The sequence below is a fragment of the Dermacentor variabilis genome, chromosome 4, assembly GCF_050947875.1.
Source record: "Dermacentor variabilis isolate Ectoservices chromosome 4, ASM5094787v1, whole genome shotgun sequence".
NCBI classification, from domain to species: domain Eukaryota; kingdom Metazoa; phylum Arthropoda; class Arachnida; order Ixodida; family Ixodidae; genus Dermacentor; species Dermacentor variabilis.
In genome coordinates this window covers 50671163-50683642 of record NC_134571.1, presented here as the reverse complement: position 1 = coordinate 50683642, position 12480 = coordinate 50671163, and the positions used below count along the sequence as shown (strand labels likewise).

The window sequence follows — 12480 nt, the reverse complement described above, 5'->3', positions numbered from 1 at the left end:
CTCACACTGAGATACTTGAAAGGATAGGCCGGTAGAGTTGCGTCGCCGGATGATGACAGCTTTGAGAACGAAGGGCCTTTGTTGATGAGCTGGTTCTTGTCGTCACAAGACGCATCAACTGGCCGCGCACATCCAGAAGCAGTGAAGCCAAGAAAAACCTGCAGTAAACTGAGAAGTATTCTGTTTAACGACATGGCAGCTTTGGATACGCCATGCCTTAGCTTAAACAGTGCCAGTTATCTCTTTACCCTATCCCCATGTTCGTGGCACTTCCCCTGCACAGTCATCTACCGTTAATGTTCCAACTAGCAACACTTAACATTTCTACTAATATTTTCTTTGAAATTATAAGAAATGTTTACTGATGGGGCGCATTAGGCAAGAATTTGATACGAGAACGCAGTAGGAAGTCCCCAATAAGAAATGCCCCCTGGAATTTATTTAAGAATTACTGGATGATCCCTTTAATTGCGAACCGTGATGGACATGTTAGCGTGATTTGTGATGGCGACGATCGGGCCAGATTTAAGAGCGACGTATACGAACACGCACTCTTACCTGAGTACACTGCTCCCCTATACAACCAGTTGACTGGACGGTACAGGACTTCTCTTTTAGTTAGGAACTTCTTTATCGACTGGAAGTCGTTCAGCATAACCATGTCTGTAGGGCCTGTCTTGATTCTGTTGGGAACAACGAGAGGAAATCACACAGCGCAAGGAAGATGGTAGGTGCTTGCCTTAGTTTAATCTTTCCATACCTATCGTTGTGCTTTGACACGTATAGAGCCATATCATTGGAACATTTTGCCTGAAGATTTCATGAATGCTACAGATACCTAAGCCACTTTTTCATAACTTTCACTGACCTCAATTGGAGCAGGTAATTCCACCCTCACTCTCGCCCCTTGTCCAGGCCCCTGCCCCGAAAAGAGGAACATACAGGGACACGTCAACCAGCTGACACACGGCGCTTCCTCACATTCCTCTACCGGCGTTCAGCAGCACATCATCTCTTTTCATTTGTACGCCCTCGTTGTTAATACACCATCGGTCGTTAAGTCACCCACCCGCCTTACCCCCTCTCCCCTTTAGAAGAACCTACCTATATATACTATCCAGTGGAGGACAAATGTCGCCCTGAATAAGACAAGTCCACTTGTCGTAACTTTGGTTCTTGCTTTCATGTTGTTCCCGTTTTGCTCATCGCTTTTCAGAACTTGTACCTCATTAAGTCTACCTTCCATCGAATTTTACACCAGAAGATATACTTTTGTCACCGCTGCGGTGCCTACGAAAGCCACAAGTACGCTTCACGCTGCCTGGAACTGCGAAGAAGAGCGGTCATTCAACAATGGCCCTACGACAGATGACACTGTTATTATTGATCGAGGCCAATAGGTAAGAAACGCACATTTGCACAGATGGTCTCCGCTACCAGATTCCCAGGTGCTGTTGTCATACTGGCTTTACTAGTTACAACCGTGTTCAAGGTGTTTCATGTGTCGGCGCGTACGGGAACAGAACTTTCCGCTCTGCGTGCTGCTGCTAATTATAACTTACAAGCACGATCTCGAAACTTGGTAGCTTTTTATGAATGCGATAAGACAGCCCATCACAGTTTCCAGTCAGCCTTACGACGCAGGACTCATTAGAAATTCGTGTCTGAGATAAGAGAAGTTGCACATCAAGCCTTGGCTACCGCGTAATTGCGGCATCGTAGGTAACAACAATGCTAATGATGCTGCCAGGCCAGTCCCAAAAGGATCCCAGATGGTCCCCATACTATTGGGCAGAAGAGACGCTGCGACGAGTCTTCGTTTGTTTCCTCGCACCAAGAGGCTAGCTTCTTGAAACACCCTTATTGTCTCAAACTGACATCTCCACAGACTAGGCCCCGCGGCAAATATCATGACAATTTTCTGAACTGTGAGGCAACTTTGCTGTCCTGCGACGCCTCTGGTTAAGGGTGCATTTTACGAAATCCTATTCATTCCGTAATGTAATGAGAGACATACCATGTGTGACTCGCGCAACACTAAAAGGACAATTGAACACATACTGTGCTTTTGTCATCGTTATAACGTCTCACGTGGAGTTCTTCGGACTACGCCAAACCACTAAATCTATGACCGTATTCCGGCCAAACATTCTTGGACCATGGTCATATGCGTCGATAGCTTCCAAAGTAACGATCGCATTATTACAGATGAAACGGAGGATTGCAGCTTTGTGAAGGACTGTAGACGTGCAAGCATTGCTACTCTGTCCCTGACATACTCTCTTCACTACTTATTTCTACCCTCTCTCCTACTTAAAGCGGATAACTTTCTTTGGTTCTTTTGGTTATTATCATGGTTGGTCGATGGTTGGATTCGGAAAAGGAAACGTTCTTTGTTCGCTGACACGCTCGTTCTCTCGCGTGCTCGTTCGTTCATTCGTTCGTTCATTCGTTCGTTTGCTCATTCGTTGGTTGGTTGGTTGGTTCGTTCATTCGGACTATTCACTTCCATTGACAATCATGGTTGGTGCTTTCTGGGAAACTGTTTTTCTTTCATTTGATCACTTAACCCTCTTCGCCCAGCCTAAGCTAGCAGACCGAATCTATGTCTAATTGACCTTCCTGAATTTCCTCTTGTCTTTCTCCTCCCTACGCGACAGTTTGATGGAATGTTGCGAAACCTTTCACGTAAGCGAGACCATGTTGAGGAACTTGCGACAAGTAAAATGTTAGCCTAATTGCGCTAGTTCGTTAGGTTCCATATTGAAAACAGTGCAAACGATTTGGCCGATTCAAAAGACGGCACAAGTGCTGAGCGAAAATTGAAGGTTTTACAGCGAAGCTGGTAGGGCCACCAGAAGCGCTCAAAAACTTCATATGCGTGGTTTCACAGTGCCCTGAAAGAACTGCATCATTCACCGAGTTTACATTTAAGTGCAACTGGGGTTGTGTTAGGCGAGGTACGTATGCTGCCAAATCTTTAAGTATGTGAGTTAATTTGGGGTTAAACGAAAATTGCTGAACTATTGTTTAGACGCTTGTATTTCAAACCATATCAAACGCTTACAAAGCTTCCCCACTGCCCTGGGAGAATCCAAGGAGGCAGCAAGTTTATACTTGGAGTACATATACAAGGTGTTTCACGTAATTTGTGCCGGTGATTTAAAAGAAAGAAGTGGTTAGCCGCAGCTGAATGAAACCAACGGCATATGGTTTGCCGTTATGTGGCTCTCCTTAGAGTGCCTTTTTTATTCCACTTAATTAGGTCATTAACTAAGATGAATTAGGCACAATCTTTAATATTCACTTCAGGGCCAAGTACGTTTCGTTGTGTTGTAGAGAGGGTTCAGATTCATTATGAAATAAACGCACGTGACTGCGCTCGTGCGCTATGGTACCGCATCGCTCTCAACCATGCGCCGTGCTTATCGCTCACCGGAGACGACGGCGCTTCCTTTCCGTGTGCCACCGCCAAAGATTCTCACGCACTGTGAGCATCCTTGGCGACAGCCGCGACCGCTCACTTCGGCGCGGTCCGCGCGCACGGTTCTTTCGCTCGAACCGCGGTTGAAAGCGCTGCAGTACAATAGCGCACGAGCGCAGTCACGTGGTTTTATTTCATATTTCGCGGGCTTTCATTAAACGCCGAAAAATATCACCACGCAGCATGAATGTTTCAAAAAAAAATTGCGTCGGTCGTTTCCGAACTCCCTCTACAACGAAACGATATGCACTTGGCAATAAAGTGAATATTAAAAAAGCTTTCATAATTCATCTTAGTTAATTAATTAAGTGGAACATAAAAAAACGCTCTAAGGAGCGCCACATGACGACAAACCATATATATGCCTTTGGTTTCATTCAGCTGCGGCTAAACCACTTTTTTAAAATCCTTGGCACAGGTTACGTGAAACAGCCTTTGTAAGGGCGGGGTTATGGTTGACCTGTACCGAAAGTTGATGTGTGTAGGTTGAATAGGTGGTTCAAAAATAATTACTCAATACTAGTTTTTCCCCCTATTTCTATTAAGCGTAGGGTGAAACTGCTGAAGACGAGCAACATGCACTAATTGGGTCTGGCTAGACCAACGACCAGCGGACGTCAAGCGTGTCACCACGTCCGTCAAGTCACTCAAGCGATCTGCAATGACGAATGGGCCCGTGTACTGCGGTAAAAAACATTTCGCATAAGCCACGTTTACGTTCCGGACTCCACAACCACACAAAGTCTCCTTTGGCGTACGAGACAGACTGGTGTCGGCTGTCATAGCGCTCTTTCGAGCGGTGTTGCGATGCCACTGTACGAAGACGAGCAATACGCCGGGCTTCTTCGGCAAGCCAAAGCGTCTCGGCAACAGAGTACTCGCTGTGAAAGTCAAACGCTAGTATAGTGTCACTGCAGCTTAGCGGTGTACGTGAGTAAAGGAGATAAAAAGGACTGCAATCGGTTGTCTCATGCTTTGCAGGTTTATAAGCATAGGTGATGAAGGGGAGCACGTCGTCGCAGTCTCTGTGATCGGAAGATGCGTACATGGCGAGCACGTTAGTTAGAGTTCTGTTCATACGTTATCCCGGCCACGGCGGCCGCATTTCGATGGGGGCGAAATGCGAAAACACCCGTGTGCTTAGATTTAGGTGCACGTTAAAGAACCCCAGGTGGTCAAAATTTCCGGAGTCCTCCACTACGGCGTGCCTCATAATCAGAAAGTGGTTTTGGCACGTAAAACCCCAAATATTATTATTATTATGTTCATACGTTCTACAAGCGTGGTGGTCAGTAACGATAGTGAACGGGCATCCGTAGATATAAGGCACAAACTTGTGGACAGCGAAAACAGATGCCAAGCATTCTTGCTCGGTCACAGTGTAACTGCGTTCCGTCTTAGTCAAAGAGCGACTAGCATAAGCCACAACGTGTTCAGCTCCTTGATGACGTTGCACTAGTACGGCACCGATGCCGACGCCACTGGCATCAGCGTGCGCTTCCGTAGGCGAGGATGCATCGAAGTGACGTAATATGGGCCCTGACGTTAGTTGAAATTTTAGCTGGCGGAACGCGCCGTCGAAAGCCGATGTGCAGTTGAAAGGGACGGCTTTTTAGAGAAGACATGTTAGGGGGTACACCACGTCGGCGAATCTTGGGACGAAGCGACGAAAATATGAGCACAGGCCCAAGAAACTCCTCGACTCCCGCACTGACTTCGGTGCTTCGAAGGAGCTGACTGCCTCAATCTTCCGTGGATCTGGCCTCACACCGTTTTTCTCGACCCGATGCCCAAATACTAACGTCTCGGTTTCCCCGAAACGACATTACTGGGAATTTAGGGTCAAACCGGCTTCTTTTTACTCAATCCAGAACAAGACTGAGACGGCTGTTATGCTCATTCAATGTGTTGCCAAAAATCACCACATCATGGAGGTACCACAAACAAATTTCTCATTTAAGTCATCGGAGGATAGCATCCATGAATCGTTCGAATGTTGCTGGTGCATTACAAAGGCCGAACGGCATAACTTTAAATTCATAAATACCGTCTGGTGTCAGGAAGGCCGTTTTCTCGTTATCGTCTGGGTGTATGTGCATCTGCCAATACCCCGATCACAAATCCAGTGATGAAAAGCAGGCAGCGGAATGTAGACAATCGATGACATCATCAATTCTAGGAAGCGAATACACATCCTTTGTGGTGACCGCATTAAGTTTCCTGTAATCAACGCAGAACCGCCACGATCCATCCTTCTTCTTTACTAAGATTATTGGTGCTGCCCACGGACTAGAGGAGTCTTGAACAGCACTTTTCCGTAGCATGTCTTTCACCTGTTCAGCGATAACTGTCCTCTCCTTTGAAGAAACGCGGTAAGGCTTTTGCCGAACGGGGTGCGCTGATCCGTTGTCAATTCTGTGGCGAGCACGAGAACGTCGGAGTGAAGCCTGCTTGTCGTCTTGTGCGAAATCAAACACAGAAAGATGTGCCCACAAAACTTGTGCGAGAGCGTGGCGCTCATGTGAGGGCAGCGCCTTGTTGATCATCCGTAAGATCTGCTCTTCAGAAGTGCTTCGGTGAGGATCGCTAGTATGAGACTGCTCCTCCTCGCTTAGAACCGTAATGGAGCCGTAAGTAATCTCGTCAAATTCAGCGAGCTTCATAACACGCGGGAGAACAGCAGGGACGCAAGAACAATTGAAAGCCCACAAATTTGAGGCGCCATTCACTACTCTCACGAGGGAGCGTGGTACAAGTACATCTTTCTTTGCGCAGCTCGACGTAAGTGGCTGGACTCGCGCGTCAAACGATGAAAGGTAGGCAGCAGCGAAATTGACAGGGATACGTGACAGCGACCAAGGCGGTAGCAGCAAATCTTTCAAAACGACACAATAGTTTTTCTCTGGTAAGGATGTGTCGGCAAGGGTGGCGAGAAGCGCGCTATTCAAAGTAATTTCGCCTGTGCCACAGTTAACGGATGCACCACATTCCTGAAGAAAGTCAATCCCGAGAATCACATCATGAGTGCACTGCGGTAGCACGAGAAGTTCTGTTTTAAGATCTTCTCCTCCAAATAAAACATTTGCAACACAAATACCAAGAGGAACTAGGCACTCTCCACTGACACCACGAAACGTCACACATCATTTAAAGGGAACGTAACTTTCCGACGCAGCCTCTCTTTGAAAGTCACACCCATGACGGAAACGGTAGCACCAGTATCTACTAATGCTGTTGCAGGTATACTATCAATTAACTCACGCACTTTGTTCTTCACCATCATAACAGGCAAAGGAGTGTTTCGCAGAGACGCAGACTGTCCGGCGACCTTACCTCCATCGGCCTAGCCGGCTAGTTTTCCGACGGCGGTGGTGACGTAGCACGTCGCCGTGGTGACAGTGAACGGCGTTGGCGACTGGTTGGGGGCGTCAGGCTGCGGTCTGAAGCTGGCGAGCCACTCCTTCTACTATATGTATTCCGGGATGGCGTTCCTGCGGTGTTTGCAGTATCAGGGTCTGTCGGCCGACGGTCGTCATACCTGTTACGTTCAAAATTAGGCCAAGTTGGTGGTGGGGTATATGTTGTTGTCTGTCGGCGCCGGCCACAAAAACGAGCAATGTGTCCTGAGGCGCCACAGCTGTAACATACAGGCGATGCGCGATCGACGTCCTCAGCCTCGGGGTCAACCCTGGGACGCTGCGAATAATAAACGCGATCTTTCGAATTCCGATTCGTGGTGGTAGCTCGACGAGTGGTTGATTGTGCGTCATGTCTCGGGAAAGGTACGTCGGTGCTGTCGCAGCTGATCGACTCGACAGTCTGCAACGCCTGGCATGGCAGACAATGCAGACACAGCAGATGCATGTTCTTGAGGTTGGTTGCAAGCGCAACCAAGCTGTTCGAAATCCGCCCCTTTGGTGTGTCGTTAATTTCTTCGTGGACGATTTGCCTTATAGTTGCCGCAAGGTCAAATTGAAAACTGTAGTTGTCGTTATCGTCAACGCTTGCCACCGCTGTGACATTCGCTAACCTGCCGAACTTTGGCGTGATACGGCGCAGCTTCAAGGCCTCAAATGTGCGGCAATGCTTGATGAGGTCGGCGACCGAGGCGAGGCTGTCCTTTCCGATTAAATAATTGTAAACATACTCGGCTATGCCTTTGAGAAGGTGTCCAACTTTGTCCTCTTCGGACATTCGAGGATTGACCGTTTTGCAAAGCTTCAGGATCGGCTCTATGTACGTAGTACATGTTTCACCTGGGACTTGAGCACGCTGAAGCAATGTCTGCTCCGCCCGCTTCCTTTTCGTGGTGGAGTCACCAAAGCACTCTGTGAGGTCAGTAACGAAGCTTTCCCTTCTTGTGAAGGTATCTTCATGGTTCTCGAACCACACTAGTGCAGTGTCTGTGAGGAACAGAACCACATTGTCGAGCTGAGCCGTGGAGTTCATGCCGTTGTACTTGCTCACACGGTTGTAGTGGGTGAGCCATTTCTCCACGTCCTCGCCGAATTTTCCTGAGAAAGAGTGGGGCTCCATCTGATGCCTCCAGGCGCCGGTTCTTCCCACTGGAGCAGTCAGAGAAGGCTGTTGGTCGCCGCTGTGGGACATCGGGATCTCAAGTGGTGTCGGAGGCAGTCGAGCGAGGCGTCGGCTCCGGCGGGGCACTTGCTGCAGCAGCTCCGTCGTCTTAGTCGAAGTACCCCGCACCTCCACCACAAGACTGTTACGGTTAATGTTTAACCGGCTTTATTTAAGGGACGAGGTTGGTGGTGAAGTCAATATGGCGTCCCGAGGCTGCGCCAGATAGCGTCTTCCTCCTCTTCTCCTCGCCCGGCTCATGCCGTAGCAATATATTATGTATTTTATATATAAATTATTTAAAATTAATTCACTTTAATTAATTAATTAAATTAATTCAATAATTAATTTAATTATTTAAATTTATTTTATATATATATATATATATATATATATATATATATATATATATATATATATATATATATATATAAAGATAGGTATGATAATACAGAATAATGAAAAGGTGATGTTAGTGTACACACTGCCAAGAACTGCGTCATACAGTTCGCACAGATCATTCATTATAAAAGGAGAAACAGAAGTGTCTTTCAATCCTCGTGGGACAAGCCGTGTCACCGATGTTCGAGTACTTTCTAAGTGGAAAAACGGTGCATCTAGCGGCTACCCTAATGCATTCAAGATGCATTGTCTTTGCAAGTCAAACCAGGTACATTTTCCCAACAGGTGGTCGGTGTTCTTCTCATGCGGCACATGGCAATACCAGCCATTTCATTTAGTAATGAAAGCGGTTTAGGGCAGCCAGCCAGCTCCTAGCAAAAGTCAAGGACGAGTGACCAAGAAACAAGTGACCCAGAAGTGCAACCCTGTTGTACATGGCATATTGAAGCCGCGGTTTGCGTGCAAGTGAGATAGCCTCTCACGTGTGTGCCCGAAAGAAGAGCTGGAATGTGTTCTCATCGATTATCCTTTTCTGCAGAGTTGAATTGTGTGAGATTGAGCTGCTTCTGAAGCAATCTGCATATCGTTATAAGATAAGAAGGAAATTATTAGTGGCTGTTGAAAGGAAGGTTAGGATAGTGAAACAACTGAATTCCAATTCCGGTCCTTCGGCGGGTCGATTAAAGCGAGTTTGCTACCCGTTTTTAACCACGCCTCCGTAACTCTATAATTTAAGAAAACCACTATATAGATGGTGAAGAGGCCTGGGGTAGAAAACAGGCAGGGACGCGGAAATGACTCTGCACGCTCAAACAGAAGCTAATCTCAAATCGAGTGTTGTTGAGACTACTCTGCGACGCTATCAATGGGGCTTGAGCTTGAGCTAAAGCTTGAGCTAGGCTACCTGTGTATCATTGGCTCAGCCTACCTGTATATGGGTCCGTACTGCTTGGCCCACTTCATGGCCTGGTTGCAGTGGAAGTCCTTGCGCATGAACTGCGGGTGACCCACTAGTGGATAACCCGGAGGACCCGGAGGCAGCCTCGACCCGTGCGGGGTTCGGTTTCCGAGCAGCCATCGCTGCAGTACGAAATAAAGAAGTGAGGCCACCAACAGGCTGCCTGCCACTGCTAGACAGTCCATGGTCGTAGCCTGCGTGAGAGGAAATTTCTTCAGTCAGTTTGGCTGCTGATACGCACACGAGAAAGGTTCAGCTTAAACACACAAAAGAAGTTCAGATGATGAAGTCTTCTCAACAGTCAACCATTGAAATGAAATTAATGACCGTTCGAGCACATCGGTTGGCAATTCCGGTACACCGATATTTGAAGTAGTAACTGAGCGCGAATAAGACCACAGAAAACAAGACGGACAAGGACAAGCGCTACTCACAACTGTTTAATGGAAGGAGGGATAGAAAATAAATACACCGATATAGAATACACCTATATAAAACAGTGCGACAATTAGAATGTGAGGACATGAAATGGCGCTATGCGCTTTCGCAAACAGTTTGCGAGAGAAACAGGGACACAGACTGCCAAGTGTTTCTGTCTTTAAATAAATAAATAAATAAATAAATAAATAAATAAATAAATAAATAAATAAATAAATAAATAAATAAATAAATAAATATTGCTTTCCGGGATTAAAAGATACATGAGAGCGGTTAATAATTTTTCACGAGAGGAAAGAAGATAGTGAGCACCATAGAGTAGTACGGGAAAGCAACAGAAACACGAGGAGGCTAATGCTTGACAAAATTGGGCTTTCTTTTTATAAGCATCGCATAAAATATTCAAATTCTAAGAGCTCTCAAAGTTTATTTGTCACATGCCGCCCGAGTGCCAACTACTCGACAGTGGGCACTTGTCATTGTCCTAAGGACACCCTCATTATCGTAATCATTACCACTGGTATAATAATTATTGGCACTACTACTCTTGTCCTCACAAAAACTGCATTATGAAAAGAATATGCAGATTCCGCGAGAAGGAATGTTATGCGAACACTTTTGCACGTAGCTGGCTATGTAGCACCATTTGCGGTTCTGCAAGGCTTTTGCAGATGACGCAGCATGTTTGTGTAAGGCGAGCGATTGTGTGTGTGACTCAAGCGCCCATGAGCGACGACGAAAGCAAGACTACAGCGTCGACGACTGTATGACGGTAACGTTCATGGCATGACCACCGATTGTACGCCGGGCAACAAAAAAAATAAATAAAAGCTGTAATCTGCTGCATTACGGCCTAGACCGATTCTGAACGCGGCGCAGTGCGACATTGCGTCTCAACGCGCTAGCTGCCACAAAGGAAGGATGATGGAAACTGAGCCCATCTTCGCAAAAGAGATGTTAGGCTAGAATTGCCCTTAATATGTCGTCGAGATTGAAAGCGCTTCCCGCAACGTCATCACAACACAGCGTTGCCGGTGCTGGTGACGGTCTACCGTAACCTAGGCAACCTTGACCACTGCATGCTCGCGTCTCGACGAACATCCGTCCCACCGGCGCGTCTGCCGGTTTTCCGGACAGCGCTTGGAGGTTTCCATAGGCGAAACATAGCAATAGTAACGTTGTTACGCATGTACCATTTCCTCCTCCGAGAGCGAGTCCCACGTTCGGCTTTCGCGCTTGTCCTCAACCTCTGAGTTCGTGGAACGTCGTATCTGTCGGACTCTGTACTTCGGGTGATGGAGGCGACCCGTCGAAGATACCATACGTGTAATGACGAGAGAAACGCGGAAAGAGATGTAACACGTTTGTTGGAACGGAGAGAGTAAACCGAAAAGCTGGTGGAACGGGGATGTACGAGGAGCCATCGATGAATGACTGAAAGCATCACGAGAGCATAAGCAGGCAAAAGACGCGCAGTTGGCGCAGGATGAATTGGACAGGAAATGGGGAATATACCAGGAGAAAAAGAAGCTATGGTTCAAGCAAAGGTTAAAGCCAAAGTGAACGTTGGTTGTCAGAAATACGAGAGAAAAAGAAGGACGCAACTAGAATGTTTTGGAACCACATACAATTATTAGGCAGGAAGTCAATACATATCCTAGACGAAGATGGAAACAAACTGGAAGGGGAAGCGGCATTAAATTACATCCGAAAAATAACAGCTGAATCTTTCCAAGCCCATGACGAGGTTTTATTTGAAGAAAAAAAGAGCATAAATGAGAATCAGATGGAAAAGCAGCTGCTGCTGAGAAATTTCAAATGGAAGAAAGCTTGACGTAATAGTTCTGCGGAAACCCGTGAGGTGGAGAGAAGTAATTAAGAGAAAATGACACATGCACCCAATCGTAGTGATTGCTACAAAGGAAACCCATACGGGTTTCTCGAAAGAAACTCTTAATTAATTCCGTAACCGTTGATTTTCCCCTTAAATAGTTACTTCTCTCCACCTTGCGGCTTTCCGCAGAACTATTACGTCAAACTCTTGCCTTCGCTTGGAGTTGCTGACAAATTCGACTTCGCTCGGCCTTCTTCGAGTCGCCTGATTAGCTCAGATGGCAGAGCGGCTGTCCCGGAAAGGCGTTGGCCCTAGGTTGGAGTCCCAGAACAGGAAGAATTTTTCTTCAACTGCGGGGCTCTTCTTTCGAGAAACCCGTATGGGTTCTTTGTAGCAATTGCTGCGATTGGGTGCGTATCCAGCTTTTCTGGACATGAGGGTTTAGTTCGCGTGAGTGCCACCACGTGGCGTACTAACCTTAAACTTTTCAAACTTCCCGCGGTGACGCGTGATGACGTCAACCAAACAAAATAAACAAAAATAAAAGCTTTCCCTGCGCATTGAACTTCGCCACAATGCTTGTCCCGCCGGTGTTATCAGTGTTCTTGATCAAGCGTATTCGCTCGTCGCCTAGAAATTACTCGTCATCCTAAGAGCGTTTAGTCGCGACGAGCAATGGTTGATTCTGGGCTTTTGATGCGGTTCTTTCTTTTCTTTTTCTTTTCCTTTTCTTTTTTTCATTCTACGGAGTAAAGAAGCTAGCCTAATCGTCAGAAGTACTTCGGG

The 12480-nt window shown here is 46.8% G+C and overlaps 1 protein-coding gene across 1 annotated transcript in view; it reads right to left on the bottom strand.

The window, feature by feature from the left end:
• The window catches only part of LOC142578195 (cytochrome P450 2A13-like), a 51872-nt gene extending 40690 nt beyond the window's left edge, over positions 1-11182 (bottom strand). The window contains exons 1-3 of the mRNA XM_075687597.1: positions 11054-11182; positions 9393-9616; positions 582-683 (exon numbers count right to left, since the gene is read on the bottom strand). Coding sequence (XP_075543712.1) covers positions 582-683; positions 9393-9616; positions 11054-11182 — 455 coding nt within the window. The remainder of the gene's footprint in view (positions 1-581; positions 684-9392; positions 9617-11053) is intronic.
• Positions 11183-12480: the final 1298 nt, after the last annotated feature.